The sequence below is a fragment of the Trachurus japonicus genome, chromosome 13, assembly GCF_045865225.1.
Source record: "Trachurus japonicus isolate A0001 chromosome 13, Traja_1.0".
Classification (NCBI taxonomy): Eukaryota; Metazoa; Chordata; class Actinopteri; order Carangiformes; family Carangidae; genus Trachurus; species Trachurus japonicus.
In genome coordinates, this window is record NC_140919.1 from 17,561,732 (window position 1) to 17,582,513 (window position 20,782).

Consider the following 20,782-nt stretch of genomic DNA (forward strand, 5'->3'; position numbering starts at 1 on the left):
TTTTAAATAACTTTTCTTCAAAAATGTTTTTTAGTAGTACGACCAATTGTTTGTCATTTAAAAAAAAAAAAAGTTTAAACCCATTTTATTTTCAGAATATGCGCACGATTATTCTCTAGATCAACTGGAAGATATATTTACACCGTGTAAGTTAATTTCACAGCAAAATTTCTGATTTTACTTGTAGAATATTCTATAGTTAATTATTATTATTTATGTTTAAGCTTTCGAAGGTGCATTAGGACTCTATCAAGACCCGTACGTACCCCCCACATCCCCACCCTCGCTTGAACCCCTCAGAGCAGAAGCCCCTGATCAAGGTATACTACTTTAATTTATTATTATTTATAATTTAGTTAGTGAATGAGTTGGTTATTTCATGCGCTTCTTCCTTTTAGGTTTTCAAAATGAGGTTGATGCTGAGGTAAACGCATTGCCAGAACCCGCTGGAGAGGTGGAACCGACCCAAGCCCCATCAATTTTTACCATAGTTGTACAGGTGCAACCACAGACCCATGACGTGGTTGCGGGCCCCTCCACATCCGAACCGCGAGGAGACGAGAGAGACACCGAGACAGGCGGTGCACGAGACCAGCAAGGTCAAAACAGTTCGCGCCGGAGCAGGAGCAGGAGCAGGAGCAGGAGCAGGAGCCCCGAGCGATGTTATCACTGCGATCACCACAATGGTAAGTTATTTTTATCAGTTGTATTATATTAAAAAACAACATCTTTGAAATAAAAGGGTAATAATTAATTTCGTTATTATTATTATTTTTTTAAAAACAGGTCGCCGAGTGAGGGACCGAGGACAGAGGAGAAGGCCTAGATCTCCGGAGCGCCACTGCCAGATTTGTGCGTCCTTTCATTTTTACATCTGCTGCCCAGGCACCAACAACGAAGCAAGAAGACAACCCTGCGCTACCTGTCAGCGATTCCACTTCCTCTTCTGTAGCAGCAGCAATAGCTCCTGGTAAAGTGTTTTTTTAAATGTTGTTTTAGAATTGTGGGGTTTTAGTAAAAAAAACATGGAGCAGAATCTAGACGAGTCTCCATCAGACCCTTTTTTAGCTTTAAACATAGCGTTAGAGGAGCTGGAACATGATCAACGGCTCTCTGAAAGTTTAAATTATTTCCACACGTTGTTAAATTCCTTCAACACAGACGTTCAAAATGATCACCAAACCGGGGAGATTCCCGCCTCCTCCAATCCCTCCTCCTCCGACACGCTTTTAAACAACAATAATGCCTCAGTCCATTGTGATGGATTCCAAGATTTAAATAATGCAATTCAGCTTTTAGAAACTCTTGATAAACAGACAGGGGCTAACGCAGAGCAAGTTCTTTCTACCCCTCGGCGCGCTCTCTCTTCGGAAGATGGTGAGAACGCCGGCCTCTCACCACCTCGCCCCGTAACACCCCCCTCACCCCCGGGAGCGGTTGTAGTGAATCGTGACAGATTCAACAACGTTGAAATTAGACAAATATTGCAGTTTCCTACATCTTCAGGGGTACCTGATTATGGACAATTCTACGGCGGTGTTATGGGCACAGCTCAGGACCTGTGTGACAGAATTTTCTCCCAGGCAGACCCACAGGACATTGTTCAAATGGAACTCAGAGGTCAGAACTTTAGCAAAAGTGTCTCCCGCTTAGCCAGAGTAGACGGGGATGATACTGGTTTATCCACATTTCAAAATCTGTTGGATGAACTCATCCAGTCAAACATGTCGCTCATGACCGACCAGAATTTAGAATTAATTGTCCAACTGGTTCGCAACCCCCGCGGCTCGGGCAGAAGAAAACAGGATACGATGTTGGATAGTGAAATTGTGTGTAAAAAGAGGAGATTTTTATACGTTGTGGAAAACTCTGACAACAGTCTGTGTTTTGCCATTAATCTGGCGCACCTGCTACACCCCTCCATCAGCGACCGAGAAGCTGAGAGAATAGGCAGAGAAATTCAGAGTAGTGTAGGCTTTGCCCCGCACAGAGAAGTGTGTTTTAGCGACATTCACCTGTTTGAAGCTGCTACAGACTGCAAGGTTGTGATTTTTTACAGAAACGTAGACAGTCGTACCCTCGCTAAATTCCAAACGGCAACGCCAAATAAGGAGAAAACAGCTTTTCTTTTTCTCCACCAAAATCACTACTATGGCATAAAAAACCTAAAATCATTTTTGGGCGTTCCTTACGTCTGTCATTACTGCTTCACCGGTTACACGGGTGTTTGTAGTCATAGGTGTATGGGCCACTGCTCTGTGTGTTTAGATCCAATGTGTTGTAAAGAGAAATTTCAGCCCGTTTTTTGCACAGACTGTGACAGGACATGTAGATCAGACAGGTGCATGACGAGACACAAACAAGCTGTGGAGAGAGCAAACACTCTGCCCAGTAGTCAGTGCGATTTATATAAACAATGCAGAAAATGCTACAGACTATGGTACAGAGGTATTGACGGGTCGCGTAAAACTCATGTGTGTGAGAAACGTAAATGTAAAATCTGCAATGAAGAACTTCTAGAAGGAGATGAAAATAAAAATCACCAGTGTTACATTCAGCCGCTAAAGCCCGACGAAAAGCACAACCAAAACATTATTTTCTATGACTTTGAGACATACACAGATGAAAATTCTGTGCATGTCCCTTTTCTGGTCTGCACAAAAACATTAAACGGGGTCAAATGGAGCTTTTCAGGCACCTCCTGCGCCACCGAGTTTGTTCTACGCTTCAGAACCCAGGCCTATCGCGGAGCTGTGTTTATAGCACACAATTCAAAAGGCTTTGATGGTTACATCATTCTGAACGCTATGATAGCTCTTGGTATGAAACCGAGCCTCGTTATGCACGGGAGCAAAGTCATCTGTTTCACAGAACCCGACTTTCAGCAAAAATACATAGATTCTCTGTGTTTTTTATCCATGCCTCTCTCTGCGCTGCCCAAAGCTCTCGGATTTGAAGATAAAATTAAGGGCCATTTCCCGCACCGTTTTAGCTCAAAATCATCTTTAAAGTATGTGGGTGCTTACCCCTCCCCCCAATATTACGGTACCGAACGCATGACGGCGGAGGGGAAACGTAAATTCGAGACGTGGTACGAGACGGTGCGTCACGGCGTGTTTAACTTTGAAAAAGAGGCGCGTCTCTACTGTGACAACGATGTGGAGATTCTCTCACAAGCCTGCATAATTTTCAGACAGGGCTTCGTGGCTGAAACGGGGATAGACCCCTTCAGCCGGTCCACGATAGCATCGGCTTGCATGAAAGTATTTCTCACTAATTTCCTCACTCCAAAAACGCTCGCCATTCCCCCGCCAGATCATTACAGGAGGCAGTTTAAATCCTTTTCCCACAGCAGTATACAATGGTTGGAGTTTGTCTCTCACTCAGAGGGCATCTTTATTCACCACGCGCTTAACACGGGTGAAAAACAGCTGGGCTCATACAGCGTAGACGGTTACGCAGAGAGAGGGGGAGAGAAATATGTGTGGGAATTTCTGGGTTGTTTCTATCATGGTTGCCCTCAGTGCTTCCAGCCGCAGGAACGCTGCCCGCTCTCAAACAGCAGCTTCGAGGAGTTGCACGCAAACACCATGAGGAGATTAGACACGCTGCAAGCCGTCTATGGGGTAAAGGTGATAGTTATGAGGGAGCATAGATGGAACCGGATGAAAAAGAGTGACGCAGCGGTGATCAGTTTCCTCAGGCAGCACGAACCACCGCAACCGCTGGTTCCCCGTGACGCGCTGTACGGAGGCAGAACCTGCGCTATGAGATTGAGATACACGGCAGCGCAGGATGAGACCGTGCGTTATGTAGATGTGACATCCCTCTACCCTTATGTCAACTGCAACTATCCGTATCCTCTCGGTCATCCCGAAATAATTCACAGAGATTTTAAAGACCCTCGTGCCTACTTTGGGTTAATCAAAGCCACGGTGTATCCACCTAGGGCTCTGTATTTTCCCGTTTTACCTTACAGGACCCTCGCCGGTAAACTGGTCTTTACACTGTGTCGCACGTGCGCAGAACTGAATGCTCAAAGCGGCCCCTGTCGTCATGACGACGAGAGCCGTGCGCTAAGGGGGGTTTGGGTTACACCTGAATTTAACAAGGCTCTGGAAATGGGATATCGCGTGTCAAAAATCACAGAGGTCTGGCACTTTAACCGTCGCGATGATTCAATCTTTTTGCGGTACATGCAAACGTTTTTAAAAGGAAAACAGGAGGCTTCTGGCTACCCTCCGGAGGCTGTAGACCAAGAGAGCAGAGAGAAATACATCAGGCAGTATCAAGAGCATCAGGGCATTTTGCTGGATGCAAACAAAATTGAACCAAATCCGGCTAAAAGACAAGTGTCCAAGTTATGTCTCAACAGCTTCTGGGGAAAGTTTGCACAGAGAAGCAACCTCTGTCAGACGCAGCTCGTCACAGAGCCCGAAGAATTTTTTTTCTTTGATGTTCTCTGAGAAACACTGCATTAAATACTTTTCTTTCCTAAACGACAAAGTGGCTCTGATTCAGTGGGTCTATGGCGAGCGGTACATTGCTCCTCCAAATAAAGTGGACAACGTGTTCATAGCAGCTTTCACAACAGCGTACGGGCGTCTAAAATTGTACAGTTATTTGCAAAAGTTGAATGAACGCGTCCTCTACTGTGACACGGACAGCCTTGTGTACCGGTGCAAAGCAGGTGAAGAGACTTTACCGCTGGGTAACTATCTTGGTGACTTGACGGACGAGTTGGGGGGAGACAGCATTCAGGAGTTTGCGGCGGCCGGTCCTAAAAGTTATGCCTATCAAACAAAAAATAACAAGGTTGTATTGAAGGTTAAAGGGATCACGCAGACGCACGCATGCTGCGAGAAGATTAATTTCGACAGTGTAAAAAACTTGGTTGAAGGCTTTATGAAACGCACACCCCCACAACACCAGCAGGTTCACCAGGGTCAGAGGGGTGGGAGAGAGGAGCAGGAGCAGGAGCAGGAGCAGCAGGAGGAGGAGGAGGAGGGGTTTATTGAAACCCCACAACAAGGGATCAGCCGTGTTAAAAAGGGGTTTATTCTGAAAAATTATTCATTTCAAAAAAGGTTTCGTGTTGTGTTTGACAAGAGAAGGCTGTTGCCTACCGGTCATACTCTACCTTTTGGTTTTTGAGCAGGAGAAGAAATAAAGAAAATGTCAAACCATATTGAAGAAATAGATTTTGACCCAAGACTCTGTGTACCGTTTTCATGTCAAATTGTTGGACCCAGCGGCTGTGGAAAAACTTTTTTTGTAAAAAATGTGTTGGAAAACTGCAAAGATGTGATGCAAAGAGTTCCTGACAACATTGTATGGATTTATACTTCTTGTCAACCAATGTACGATGAACTGCAAGAACATAATAAAAAAATTAAATTCATCGAAGGACTCCCGGATTCATTTGACGACCCTGATTTGTTTCCCTCTCATCTAACCCACCTTGTTATACTGGATGATGTGTTATTACAAGCGGCCGAGCATGCTGAAGTGGCAAGAATTTTCACGCAATACAGGCATCATAAAAATATGAGCGTGATGCTGCTCACTCAAAATCTTTTTTACAAAGGTAAATACAGTCGCACCATCAGCTTGAACACCAACTATTTAGTGCTTTTTAACAACCCGCGAGACAAACTACAGATCAACGTGTTGGCTCAGCAAATATTCCCTGGCAGAAAACACTTTTTTCTTCAGAGCTTTGAAGATGCCACACAGAATCCTTATTCATATATTATAGTAGACCTCACACCAGGCTGTCCAGAGCGCTACAGACTGAGGACCGGAATACTTCCTCATCAGTGGCCGGTGGTTTATCTACCTAAAACCAAAAACTAAAAGTAGCAGTGCACGCTACAGTCATGTCAGAGCGAATAAAAAGAAACGCTCCTCTGCTTAGGGCTTTGTGCCATTGTACGCCTCAGAAGAGGAAAGACATTCTCCAACACTGTTCATCAGACTTTCTTCGGTGTCTCAGTGAAATCTGTTTTAACCTGTTAAAGGGAAACGTTCCCCTGACACCTTGTCAATATAAAAAACTGAAAAAACAGAAAAAAACTATTAGACTGCTGGCAGATAAAAAAACTCCTCTGAAAAACAAACACACTGCTTTGGTGAGACAGTCGGGGGGCTTCCTTTTGCCCTTGCTCTCAGCCGCGATACCTATATTTGGACAGATTCTAGGGGGTCTGGTGAGTAGGAGATAAAATTGTGAGCGAGATGGCGACCCAACAAAAAGCAATACAAAAGATGTATCTCCTGAACGCGCAACAGATGGGCCGGCTGGCCCACTCGAATCCTATGCCCATAGCGGGTGAAACTCAGACACAGTCGATGAGAAAAGTTGCAGAAAGTGATTTAGATGAAAGAATGAGGGCTGTATTAAATGAGACGGGAATAAATCCTTATGAAAAAGTTAAAAAATACAACGCGCTGCTGCAGAGATATCTTGCTTTTATCAAACAAGGTGCTCAAGAGGAGGAAAGAGGCACGAAAGGGCTCTCAGCCAAAGAAGAAACACGAGAAGAAGGGGGGTCTCTGCAGCAACAACAACAACAACAACAACAACAAGAATATGATGTAGATGAAACAGTTGATGAAGTCATACAGAATCTACCTCCGCGGGATCGAAAAAGCGCGTCTTATATTTTAAAGAAAATGAGCAAAAGCGGTGAAGGGGGGTGGAGTGAAAAGGGGGAATTTGTTTACAGGGGAAAAGTGGTCAAAGGTTCCCATATGATGGATCTGATTAAACACTTGTCATCCTCTTACAAAAGAGCACAGAGATCCGAGCCAAAGGGTTGGTTGGGGTTTTTAAATACTCTTAACGAGTTAAACATTCCTCTTACCTCCGTGAATAACCCCGACGCTCGGGAGCAGTACCGCCTGCTAAGGTCGGATGAACACCGCGGGTTAAAGAAAAGAATTATATTGTCACCAAAGTGGAGCACCCCCATGGCTGAGGAAGCAGAAGCAGGGGGAGGAGAAGAAGAAGAGGAAGAAGAAGAAGAAGAGAGAGGGGGGTCCTACAGAGAAACAATAGCACCCTCCCCTAACTGGATTACACCGCGAACAAGTAGAGAACTAGGGGCAAAGAGGAAAAGGAAAAAGAAAAAATCTTCTTGGATTAGTCTGACTTAAGTCGTTGATGTAACAATTAATATCAATAAAAACTCTTGAACAAAGGATGTAGCATTTTGTCTTTTATTTCATAACTTGTAACAATCTTTAAACATTTGCAAAGAACACACGTTGTGGTGAAAAGATTGACATCTTTGTCGCTTCACACAGCCTTGATATTTTTTCACAAATGCGGTTACAGTCTCGTCATTTTTGAATTCATCCTCTTGATACAAAGCTAAAACATTTTCAAAACTTTGTCCGCAGGCTCTATGACATAAATAATAAACACAGTGTTGACCGCAGGCGGAGGAGAAGGTTTGCTGCAGTTGTCTGTTCTGGTATAAAACAGCGCTGCTACGGTCTTTTAAAAACTGTAAAATGTGTTTAGGGTAGTGACTAAAATGAGGAGGAAATCCAAAAGAGTCAAAAAAAGTCCCTGTTCCATCTTCTTCCAGCGTAAGGGCCAGCCAGTGTTCTCCCGGCTTGTGTGCAGGGTGTGTGTTTACTATGACGTAGGCAGGGGGAGTAAATGATGACGTCAGCAACGGCAGCTGGTCAGAGGCCCACACCCCACAGAAAACATCCCCCAACAGGCGTGTCATTAGGCTCTCCAGCTGATGACTGTCCATTTTCTTTTTTTTTCTTTCTTTTCTTTTTTAGTAATAATCCACCAACACCTGTCTTTTAGAGTTGATCTCCAAAATAGACTCGTAGCAGGCATACACAATCAGAGTAGTGGTCTGAGGTAAAGGCACCCTGAATCTCATCTCTAATCTTAAACTCCCGTTGGAAATGGGGGACAGGGCGTCAGCATCTTCCCCCGCATTGAGATTAAACACAAACAAAGAGTAGCCTTGTTCAAACTCTCTCCTGTTGATGGCCAGAGGTAAATCCTTCAAGTGTCTCCCTGTGGCTGTAAACATGTTGTAAAACTCTCTGACAGACGCACCGTTGTTAAATTGAGGCTGAAAAGCCTTGGCCGGCACCTGTCTCCCGTCCTGACACAAGGCCAGATATTCAACATCATTATGAATAAAGTTGAAAGGAGACAGATCCCTCCTACCCGTGAAAGCTTCATGATGCACCATAGCTATTACCACATATTTGGGCATAGTGCCCAGAAAGAGATTTTCTTGGTTGCATATCCTAGAGTTTTGTGGGATGGAGTAGGTTTTCACGTTTACGCGTGACAGAGGGTACAGAGCATTGCTCCTCATCAAGGCCGCAGCGTGCCCTAACCGCACCGCCGGGGACACGCTGACCTTTTTCATAAACAGAGAAGCTCCTAGTATTCTTAAACGGAAGGTGCCATTGGCCGCACCCATGAGGCAAAAGGCGTCGGACGCTCTGCTCAGCTTAATTCTCAAGTCCACAGAGTTCAGCAGAAGCCTCTCGCTGAATAATACATCGGCGTGGAGAGGCCCCAACAGGTGGAGCTCTCTGGACCGTGCTGTAAAACCGGCTCTCTGGCCTAGACCTCGGTTTGGACCGTTGACGGTTACCACCGAGTCTATAGCCCCTGCAGTATCTTTGTAAAATAACCCGGAGCTAAACTGTGTCTGCAGGCTAGCTTCTGAAAAGTTGAGCAGGGTTTCGATCATAGCCCTGTAAGGATGAGTGGCGCTGGACTGCGATATCAGTCTGTCCCCAAGAATAATATCGCATTGGCTGAAAATTGTATTCAGAGGATAATTGATTAAGGCCACAGGGGCATCGGGAGCCAGGTCTGTCCCGTCAGCGTTGGTAATTTGCACCCTGAGGTTGAGCAGGGTGTCATTTAGATCTAAATATCTTTCCCCATCTCCGGGGATAAAAAACTCAACCGGACCGGTATCTGTGATGGCGGACAGAGGCAAGACCTCTGTGTAGATTTTTTCATCGATAGACAACTGTGTCATGGGCGCTGAAAATAGATCCAGCTCTGCCATGCTGCACTCGGCCGATTTGTGATGCAATAAGGCCATTTTCTTTTTTTCTTTTTTTTTTCTTTTTAAAAATAAAAATGTAGTTAGATAAATATGTCTCCGGAGTCTGTGGCGCACCTCCTTCCCTTAGCACGCTTTCTCCCAACTGGTTTCTTCCTTGCACCACGTCTGGGTTTTTTAGACTGGGATAAAACACGGCTCCCCGGGGGTCTCTTTCGGGGCCTTCTGGCCAGCATCATAATACCTCCGGAGCCTTCTTGAGTCTCTCCAGGGCCCTCTTGCCCTCCTGACATCTTGCTCATGGCCTGGGAGACGGCCTGTGAGGCTATGTTTTTAACCGCTGTTTTTAGATGAGGTTTAGCAATGGCAAAACCTTTCTTAAACAGAGGCGATACAAAACGGAATAGCCTTGAAAATATAGAACCTATCCCTCTCCCGTACATTACAGGGGACCCATAAAAGCCGGGGAGGGCTCCTCCAGCCTGATTTTCATAATAACTCACAAAACGGTGAGGGTCGAGGGTGTGACGCATCATTTTGTCACTGAGAAGAAACGATTGGAACGGGTTTAAAATGTAATTGGACCAGCGTCTTGCCAAAGGTAAACTGGATGGGTAGGTTTTGATCCGTTTTAATTTCAATGCGGATATTTTCAATGTGGTTTCTGGCCACGGGTAGATAGTATGCAGGGTTAAAACGCTTTGTAATCACGTCTCCGTATGTACCTTGCACGTCTATGATTCTCAGGAGAGGAGCGTAAGCGTCACCCACCACCTGATGACGTACTACGTCACTGTAACAAAACAGGTGGTAGAATCCAGCCTTTATATCCACAGGATAGGGGGCCATCCTTTCGTTGAACAAAATCCATTCCCCGGGGTCAAAGCCCAAAATGTATGCAAGGGGAGGATGAAAGCGTAGGTGAAATTGCGCTCCTGCTTGCAATTCATATCTTTTTTGAACATGACTATAGTGAAACTGCACGTCAGCGCTAATTTTTTTTAGAAAAGCATTAATCTCGTTTGTAATCTGACCCACGTTGCTGTAATAACCTCCTCTAATCTTTTGACGCTTGACCTCGGGCTCCTCTGTATCGCCCTCTTGACGTTTTCTTCTCCATTCAAAGAACCCTTCTTCTATAGACACATTATACCAGGTGTGGGGGTAGGTGATTTCTGTCAACGCAACCTGCCAGGGGCCCTCCAAATCTATGTGTTGGGCCAAATCCACCTGGAAACTGGCGGCTGTGTTATTTTTAAACACATTCATGCTGGCATTAGAGGGTAGGGTGATGTAAAAACCCTCCTTGTGTCGCTGATCCATGACGTACTAGCTGTAGTACCAGAGTGATGGTTGTAGCAAGGTAGAGAAACGGTTTTATGCGTTTTTTAGATCCTTGACATTCACCCAGCTGTTAAACTTTTCGGGCCAGTTTTTCCATCGTACCAAGGCCTGCTTTTTACCTCGCACTACTCTTTGGTCTAAAATTTCCTCCACCTGGTAGACCTTGTCGGGGGCTATCCTTACTTTTTGCAGCTCTGCCTCGTAAAAAGTGCCCTCTATTGGTTCGCCGTCAAAGTCTTTAAGTTTGTAGACAGGGGGCAGGCGGGGGATGCATTTGGATACCGTAAACAATTCGTCTGAAAAGCTCTGCTCGTACTTTTTATCAAACACACCCCTCAGTTTAGATATTCTCACTACGTCACCCTGATTAAAATTAAGTTTGAACTTGTCTTTGTAACGGAGAGGAAAAGAACCGTATAGATTTTGAAAAACTTTAGGAGTATTTTCAACCGTGACCTGTGCGGGGGTCATTTTTATACTCTTGTGGTAACTGTTGTTGTAACTTTTCACCAGGTCCTGCAACACGTCCAAGTATCTGCGTGTGTTTTTAGCTGTAAAATACCTCCACATTCTTGTTTTCAACGTACGGTTAAATCTCTCCACCACCGAGGCTTTAAGATCGCTCCCTGTGGCAAAGTGTGTAACGCCGTGTTTCTTCATCAGGCCTTTAAAATTTCTATTGAAAAACTCTTTACCAGAGTCTGTCTGTAGCTTTTCAGGGCTCTCACTCTCTAACAAAACAGATTCAAAAGCCCTGACAACCTCGGGGGCTGATTTTCTCTTTATAGCACGTACGTATGCCATTTTTGAAAATACATCTATGACGGTCAAGAGATAATTGTAACCGTCGTTGTGTTTCGCCAAAGCCTGCATATCGCAGAGATCAGCCTGAAATTGAACTAGTGGTCGGGGTACAAAGACTCTATTTCGCGGAAAATGTACTCTGGCTGGTTTATGTAGAGTATAAGCATCCTGTTCTGATAAAAACTCTTTAACATTTTCAATATTTACTTTTTTTCCTGTTTCACCCTGCACAGCTCTGTGTAGTCTAGCGACCCCTCCGAAGCTTCCCGGATGAGAGGGGTCATAATACACTTTTTTCATTACACGTTTCTCTGACATGTTTACTTCACGTCTCTCCAAAAGATTATGAAATCAACCATCAAACATGTTTAGGTTTTATGTGGTTTTTATTCACAACACATTATTTTTTTACAAGCAAACAATGATTCAAGGTCTACATCAGAGAAAAAGTAAGAGCTAAAAATTACACATTAGAGAAAAAGTAAGAATATAAAAAAAGTAAGAGCTAAAAAAATCTACACATTAGAGGAAAAAGTAAGAATATAGAAAAAAGTAAGAATATAGAAAAAAGTATGAGTTAAAAAAATCTACACATTAGAGAAAAAGTAACAACAAGAATATAAAAGTAAGAGCTAAAAATAAAAGTGTAACTAACAAAAAAAAAACTACCTAACATCCAGGTAGGACGGCATCAAGCACACTCCTCAGTACAACAGCGTCTGTGGCGTTTTTGAGAGTGCTGTGTAATTTCCACAATTCAAACAGGGTGTCTATTGGTAGGCCTACGTGGTTTTGTATACAACGGTATACAACATCCACAAACAGGGCATACAGTGTAAATATATGCCCCTTGTGTTGGAATTCCATCTCTCTGATGATTTCGTCAAATGTTGTGGAAAGCATACAACCATATTCTATGTGAACAAATGTTTTGTCAACAAGTCTTTCCCAAGGTATACACACAGTGCTAGATCGAACCACCTCCAACCACCGTTCCATTTTAACAACTTCAGCATTTCTGAACGTCAAACAAAATGTTTTGTTTTCTATGACTTGAAACAAAACACAGCATAAAGATTCAACAATGTCTTCAACGTCTTCATCAACACAGGTAGACAAACTTTGAGAATTTCCCATTTTTCTTTATCTTTTTTTTTTTTAAAAAGGGACTAAAAAAGACAAAAAAAACAGCGTTCAGTTAAACAACAGTTTATCTGCACTCACATTCAGACTCAATCAGATCTTGATCGGCTTCCCATATTTTTAGGGAGTTTTTGACGATGTTAAGTTTAACATCGCTGTCGCCTATCAATGTTTCAAATACTTTGTGTATTTTCTCACTAATGTGTGAGGTAAATTTCAGATCGTACAGGAAGGCTTCCACAATACCCTGGATTCTGCCGGGAGAGACGTAAAGGGAACGCTTCGCAAGAGCACCTCTAATGGCTGGGATCAGTGTAGGCTTCCAGAGTTTCTTGTTGACTTTGTCAAAGTGTTGCAGGTAGAAGTAGCTGGGCTCTTCGTACAAGCACGGGTGTTGTTTCTGGCTAGGATGATCCACCATACACCCGTAGCACAACTCCCGTCGATACAGCCCAAGAACGTGGTCCAGCAGATACACTACCACGGATTTCACTGTGTTCATGAGAATGACGGACAGCCGCCCGTCAGTCTCGTCCTCTTTCTCTTCATCAGAATCGTCCTCAGAATTGTCAGAGTTTGCTGGTGAGTGTGGTACCGGCTTTGGTGGTCGTGGTGCTTGCTCTTCCTGAATAACCGGTAGTGCCAAAGAGGAAGAAGAAGGACGGTGAGGAAGGTTAGGGAGTGATGAAGATCTAAACAACTTCTTGTTGCATTTTGGAAAAGGAGTACTAACCCTAACCCTCCTCTGTGGCGAAGTGACACGCAGAGATTCTGCCGCTCTTGCAGGTCTTGCAGGTCTTGCAGGTCTCTGAGGTGACGCCGGTGGGGTGGGAAAAAGATGTGATTCAGGGCTAGGAGGAGGAGGAGGAGGAGGAGGAGATTGCAGATTTTCGCTAGGAGGCGGTTGATTTTCTTTAGAAGCCATCAGGAGTTCTGTTGAATGATGCTGTTAAAATAGCTGGAAATTCTTGCGTGTTTTAAACACCTCGGATGGTGAGGAGGAGGGGCGGTACTCGTTGATTGGTTGCTGTGCTAAAGTAGGAGGGCCTACAGTTTTACAAAACTCTTTTCACCAGCATGATGTCTTGAAAAGTTTGACTGGTAGCATACAGAAGTTTGATTTTCCTCCCATTTTCATTCATCACTCTCAACCATTCTTCAAGAGGTACCCGTAAAGCTGTCTGAAACACACCACATTCGCTGTTGAAGTAATCCAGGACAAATAGATCCTTCGGCTTGTCGTCCTCGCCACACACCTGATGGCTAGCTCTAAAAAACCATTTGCCCGAGCCCGAACTTTTGGTCTCCCACACCATGCTGGAAACAATTCTTTTTCCAACTCTTTTTCTTTCGCTCGAACCACTCTCTCCATTCTGGGGGGTTTCTGGTTTCAAAGCAGACTCTCCCAGCACGCGCAAAACAGACCAGTCTGTGGAGGTAAGGGTGGCCTTGAATCCCGCAGGGTTATAACTCTCTCCTTTTTCAAGCTGATAAAACCACGCTTCGTTCCCGGTGTAGTTGAACACGTAACCCCACAAACCGCCATCCTCCAACGGCCACTCTTTGTAGAGAGACTCCGGTGGTGGCATCTGTACACGGCATAGATGCGACACACGCTTCTTTGGAGCACCCCATATTTCCCGAAAACATGTCACCGGAGTTTCAAAAAGCACCACGCTCTGATGACGGCGTTTTTCCAGAGCCTGTTTCCAACGCTCCGACGTAGAATCTCCACTCACGGCCTGCTGGGGATTTTTTCCTGTATCAGACCCTTCCGCGGTTACTTCAGATTTCTCATACTTTTTAAACAAAACCCGTTTCCAATGCGACGCATCCTCCGGATTGCTTTCTCTCGCATGCTTCGCTCCCGCCACGGTCGCTTCTGTTTCACTCGGTCTTTTAGACATTTTCCCTAAATTGCTATTTTCTTCAATCACAGGCTAGTTAATTTGTTACAAAAATAGGCTCTGGGATGTTGCTAACAGGCTAGTTAATTTGTTACAAAATATAACTCTCATTAAACCACACAAGGGAGGGACTTCCCTTAAATTCCTAAACTCTCATTAAACCATACGAGGGAGGGACTTCCGGAAAAATAACGAGCTCTCATTGGACAGTCAGGGGCGGGACTTCCGGAAAAATAACGAGCTCTCATTGGACAGTCAGGGGCGGGACTTCCGGAAAAATAACGAGCTCTCATTGGACAGTCAGGGGCGGGACTTCCGGAAAAATAACGAGCTCTCATTGGCTGCTGCGAAACAATAGAACAATAGACCTGTCAAGTTTGACGAGATGTGTATTATATATCTCTCTATCCCGTAACACAACAACTATCAACAACACTATAAACACTATCAACAAGGTAGTGACAGGCAGACTAAGCTAAACGAAACCGTAAAAAAGACCACAACCAACAAAGTTAACAGTGATTAAATACAGGAATAGAAAAGAAATCATTAAGTTAAAATGACAAAGCCTTTATCAATAACTGTAGGCTACATGCATTTTAGATCTATGACACAGTATCTCACCTCAAATGTCAGAATTAGAGTTTCATAACAGGAGAGGACACAGTCCGTTGTATTTGTCATACAGGTGTGTGTTTGTGTGTCTGTGAGGATGTCACCTTGTCACATGACACTTTGGTTTTATATCAATACAACTCTATGGAAATCACCAGAGGTAAAATTTTAACTAACTTTACAGCCGTCCTCCGGTGAACAATGGTGATTCACAGAAGCTAGATAATATTAAAGGGATAGTTCAACATTTTTGACAAATTCTCCTATTTGTCATAATCCCAGTATAGGTTCATTACCTTTAATTATCGGTGCATGTTGTTTTGAGATCGCAACGGAGGCGCACGATACTTTCGCTTCTCCCTCATCAAACTCATCAAATACACAATCCAACAACTCCAAAACGCTCTGGTGGACAAGTTGTGACCTGCACATTCACCACGCTATGAGATAATCATGTAACATTAGAGACAGAGTTGTTTTCGAGGCAAACACAGCCGGAACTACATTCCAGACTCGGCTGCTGGGCGGAGGGATTTCAAAAGCACAAGTAGTTCTGAGTATTTGCTTCATGTGTCGTAATGTCACATAATTATACGTGATTATTTCATATTGTGAAATCGAGGTGTTGGATTGTGTATTTGATGAGTTTGATGAGGGACCTGTACCGTTCACCTCCACTGTGTTCACTGAGCAGCTCACGTCTCTGCCCCGCCGATCTCAAAACAACATGCACCGATAATTAAAGGTAATGAACCATACTGCTATGACTATATTCTATAGGGATTATGGTGAGGGGAGAATTTGACCAAAATGTTGCACTGTCCCTTTAATATTAATGCATTTGTATGTTTAACCCAGTCACTTTTCCTAGAGTCAGTCCTGTTTGTTAGAGAGAGAGAGAGAGAGAGAGAGAGAGGGAGGGAACGAGAGGGAGGGATTGTGGGAGAATGATGGTGCACTCCTCATGCACACACACACACACACACACACACACACTTAAACACACACACATGGACAAAGGGCACTTGGACGCTGCGGGACGGTTTGAAGGGCGTGGGGCAGAACAGAACAGAGCGAGCTGTAGTTCACAAGTTCATCCTGCTGCTGCTGTGTATTTGTGGTACCGTCCTGTAACCAGATACCCCCACCACCACCACCACCCTTACCCCTCTTACCCCCCCTCCCAATGCACCTCCTCACCACGGAGGAGGCTCAGCTCAGCCCAGACCAGATCAGCCCGGGGGGAGGGGGGGGAGGGTGCTGAGTAAATCTCACAAGTGTTGCCTGAAAATAACCCCCGTCTATTTATAACCGCTGTCTCTGCAGCAGCATGGAGAGGAAGTTCATAATATTTCATTGACGTTTGTTCCCTGGGTCCCACTCCTCCTCTTCCTCCTCCTCGTCTTCTCCTCCTCCTGCTGCCATCCGAGCTCCGACAACTAGAAAACACAGAGGCTGTTTCCAGTTTCCAGTTTCCACAGGAAGGCAGAGGAAGCCGGAGGACGCCGATGAGGCTGCAGATGTGGAGGAGGAGGAGGAGGAGGAGGAGGAGGAGGAGGAGGAGGAGGAGGAGGAGGAGGAGGAGGCTGCTGTGCCCTTCGCCCGCAGGAGGAGCAGGATCCTCACAGTAATGACTGGAAACTGACGGAGCATTAGCGGCTTCTGTGGAAATGTGGAAAATTTTGCTATATATTTAGGAGGGTGAGGGGGGCAAGTGATGTAGTTTCACTTTAGCTGGAACTTGCTGCCCTCTGGAGGTTTCATGTTACAAACAGGAGGCTGCTCTGCTGCTGGAGGAGGAGGAGAAACCGGGAGGAGGTGCCATGGTAACCACACTGTCAACACATCATCATCTCCACAGAGAGAGAGAGAGAGGTGGGGGTGGGGGTGGGGCTGTTAGTGTGACAGGTTTTCACTCTTAAATCACTAAACAGCAGCTTCTTTTAAAAAAAACACTGGTTCTAAACTATTTTTAACACAACAGCTGTCGTGATGCAAATGTGTTTATTTGTATAAAGTTTGATTTGAATATGACAAGTGGATTCTGTAAAAAATTAAATAAAACTTTCTATATTTTGGAATTAAATTGTCATGTTTCTGTTGGACTTTTAACTTGGAGCGACAATCTGGACAACAGTCTTGGACCGAGGAGCAGCCTATGTATCTGTATCCAAACCAGAATCAGGATCAGAATCGCTTTTACAGAAAGGCAGCTGTCTTTGTGTATAATATGTGCAAAGAAAAAGAAAAAAATAAGAAGAAAACATAACGTATATATATAAAAAAAGCTAAATATCATATCAATTAAAGCAAAATTATCATTGAATTAAGACTTAGGATGGAATAAAATCAAAAGTAAAGACAAATTAAGACAAAATAAGGACAGATAGGGACAAAATAAGACACTAATCTTTAGTAAAAAAAAAAAAAAAAACAACAAAAGTCCACACAATACAAAAATGAAGGTGTCTGAAATAAGACAGTGTTGTTGCACCTGGATGTCTGGTGCAAACTTCACTATAAAGTGTATACAAAGTGTCACTATAGTAATTCCTGAGATGATTAGTGGCCTTTAGTTAAAGCATGTTACCAACTGGGCAACGCCGTCAGCTGCAAAATGAGTCTAAAACATAAATAACATAACATAAAACATAAATCCTGTTTTTGCTCAAAAAAATATTAATTAAGTGTGTGGTGTGTACAAATATTTAATAGGCTATAATTTATACAACCAAGGCCTGATAGTCTAATAATACAGTAGGCCTATATATAAACAGTTAATTTGACAATAATATACATCTCTGTTTACATTTAGTAATTGTTATGGATTTAAGTAGAAACTGAGGACTTCACTGACTCTGTTAGACTGCACAGATGTAACACAGATGTGCATGTAAACGCCTCATTACACAGCGACACAGTGCAGTACCGTCTGTCAGCTGTCGGCTGTCTGGGTGTGTGTTGCAGCTTTGACCTGCAGAGGGCGCTGCACCACGAGCTGCTGCACAGACTCAGGTCTGAGGTCTGAGGTGAAGTCTGGTTTCCTCTCAGGACGGAGTGAGAGCAGAGAGCCAGAGACAGGTCGGCTGCTTCTCCTGCAGCACATTCAATAAACTTTAACTCCCCTGGTCTCTCTGGTGATTTAATTAATTAACTAACTAACTAATTAATTAATTAATTAATAATCCTGGAGGGGGTATGAAAAGATGATGGGCAACACTTTACAATAAGGTACACAACATTAGAGTATTACTAAGGAACTAATAAAGAACTAATGAGTAGTTACTGAGGAACTGAGGTACACAAAAATAAAGTAGTTACTGAGGAACTAATAAGGTACACAAAAATAAAGTAGTTACTCAGAAAATATTACTTAATCATTACCCTTTTTGTGTACCCTAAAGTAAAGTGAGACATCCAAATGAGTAGCCTAAATACTAGTGTCGTTTTGTGTACCTTAGTTCCTCAGTAACTACTCATTAGCCTAGTTTCTTGTTTATTGTTTATTGAGGATCCCCATTAACCGACGCACAAACGCCAGGCTAGTCTTCCTGGGGTCCTTTTCAAAATGTTCAAAATAAAACAACAATACACAGATTCATTTATAATAAAAAGAAAGGGACAAAAGGAGAGTGAAAGAAAGTTCTCAAAATGGTAACATAAAAGACTAACTATTAAGTCTGAAAAGTGACTTTACATGTTTCTTAAATGCTTTTTTACCTGGAATAGTCCTAATATTTAAATGAAGAGAGTTCCATAATGAAATGGCTCTATATATATACAACAGTGCTTTTCATTGAATTAGTTCCTGGTCGTGGTAATGCAAGTAGACCTTGAGTTGAAGCTCTGGTACTGTAGTGGTGAACATCAGCATTATAACCAATCTGATTAGAAAGAGCTGTAGGATACTTGCTGTGAATATAATGTTCCTCATTAGTTCCTCAGTAACTACTCTACTTTTGTGTAGCTTATTGTTTTCACACCGTGGCACGAAGCCGTCCAGGAGTGGGATCTGCGGCAGGTGGACGGCTGAAAGACAAAATGATCTAGAAACAACTTATCTGTGAAGAACATTTCTCAAACAGAACGTCTTGTGTTGTTTTCATGGTGGTGAAAAAGATGAGAAACAACCAGTGAACCAGCAACGAGGTCCTGCATGGGAGCCCAAAGGTCGGCGATGCCCCCGAGGAGCGACTGGCGGCTCGTCTGCTCTGAGTCGTCCCATCTCTGGACGTCTGGACCAAATATCAGAGAACAGCCCGAGTCCAAAAATGTCAGACCGGTGGTGTGAAAGGAGACCGTGAACGTGTCGTTAGTCTCACTGTGATGCATTCGATGGCTGCTGGGATATTTATTTTTATCTGACTGGATCAAACACTGGTGCCATCCCCAGAACGCTGCTGCTGCTGCTGGTATCTGAAAGGTCAGAGGTCACTATGGTGGTTCATCCTCCTCCTGGGATCACAGACGTAAAGAAACAAACCTAAAACTATGTGACGAAGGTTCAACCACTTCACTTCACTTCGCTGCTGAAAGAGATCATCCAATCTGATTAGTAGACTTCAGATTTCAACAAAAGGTTTGAACTTTCTTATGATATTGTTCGGCCTTGAGTCAGTACGTTTACATGATGTTAATATATTGAAGGGAAGGCGATGATCGTCTAGTATGATGGGAAAAAAAACCCCAAACTCCAACATAGTTGTTTAAGATGATGATGAATCCAATATCAGTGGCTGATGAATCCTGAGCATAATCCGTGCGCCTGCATTATCCAATGCAAAAAAAAAACTACCCCACTTTCATCCCGGATTTACTCGAAAGTAGAATTTTGCACAAAGTTTGGCCTACATCGTCTGATAGATGAGTTATTACACTAATGTTAGGACCCAGAGTGGAATCAAATTCATTTTTCTTTTCTGTACCCTCATCAAACTCATCAAATACACAATCCAACTACTCCAAAACGCTCTGGTGGACAAGTTGTGACCTGCACATTGAAATAATCATGAAACATTATAGAGACAGAGTTGTTTTAGAGGCAAATGGAGCCAGAACTACTTTCCAGACTTGGCTGCTGGGGGGAGGGATTTCAAAAGTGCAAAGTAGTTCAGAGTATCTGCTTCATGTGTGGTAATGTTACATAATTATACATGATTATTTCATAGGGAATGTGAATGTGCAGGTCACAACTTGTCCACCAGAGTGTTTTGGAGTTGTTGGATTGTGTATTTGATGAGTTTGATGTACCTGTAACATCTGGATGAGAATTGGCCTTTTGGCTCACCCACAGTTTTTTTTATACTGTTGTGCAGTGATGCATTTGTCCCTGGTAAATAAACCATTATATAGATACACTGAGTGTTGGGGAGCTTAATGTCTTTGCTTTGCTGCACACTGGAGTTGTGCTTAAACATAAAGTCGGTCCAGACAGTGACCTGCATTAAAGGTGAAGGAGTCGGCCGCCCACTGAGATGCTGCTACTGCTGCTGCTGTTGCAGGGAGGAAGTGTGTGTGTGTGTGTGTGTGTTGAGCGGCTGTTGGCCGTCCGTCTGACAGGCTCCTCCACTTTCACCTGCGAGTCTATATTTAGTGCGAGCGGCCGCCGAGCACAGGCTGTTATTATGGCTGATGTAACAGTAGAAAAGGCGGCAACTGCTGCAGAGGTTACAAGAAACCGAAACTTGGGTGGGGGGGAGTCGAAAGGTTAAGGCCTTGGAGCCGGAGGGGTCTGCTGCTGCTAGCTCACTGAAGAGCGAGAGAAAGAGAGAAAGAGAGGGGGATTTCACACAGAAACCACAACGGTGACACGTTAAAGCCACTAAATCCAATGATCTGTGTCTTTTTCTGTTTGAAACATCCGTGAGAAAGTATTAACAACATCGACTGTAGCCTATGAGTAAA

At 43.8% G+C, this 20,782-nt stretch overlaps 2 protein-coding genes across 2 annotated transcripts; one reads left to right on the forward strand and one right to left on the reverse strand.

The window, feature by feature from the left end:
* The first annotated feature begins 224 nt into the window (after positions 1–224).
* Positions 225–5,402, forward strand: LOC146975792 (uncharacterized). Its single transcript, XM_085795027.1, has 3 exons — positions 225–320; positions 399–686; positions 787–5,402. Exon 3 carries the CDS (start codon positions 1,026–1,028, stop codon positions 4,464–4,466), a length of 3,441 nt encoding a protein of 1,146 aa, XP_085651153.1. The 5' UTR covers positions 225–320; positions 399–686; positions 787–1,025; the 3' UTR covers positions 4,467–5,402.
* A 2,394-nt stretch (positions 5,403–7,796) lies between these two features.
* LOC146975793 (uncharacterized protein F54H12.2-like) lies at positions 7,797–9,068 on the reverse strand. Its single transcript, XM_085796660.1, has one exon. It carries the CDS (start codon positions 9,066–9,068, stop codon positions 7,797–7,799), a length of 1,272 nt encoding a protein of 423 aa, XP_085652786.1.
* Positions 9,069–20,782: the final 11,714 nt, after the last annotated feature.

Coding starts and splice junctions, on each gene's coding strand:
- LOC146975792 (XM_085795027.1), top strand. CDS start 1,026: ATGGAGCAGAATCTAGACGAGTCTCCATCAGACCCTTTTTTAGCTTTA.
- LOC146975793 (XM_085796660.1), bottom strand. CDS start 9,068: ATGGCAGAGCTGGATCTATTTTCAGCGCCCATGACACAGTTGTCTATC.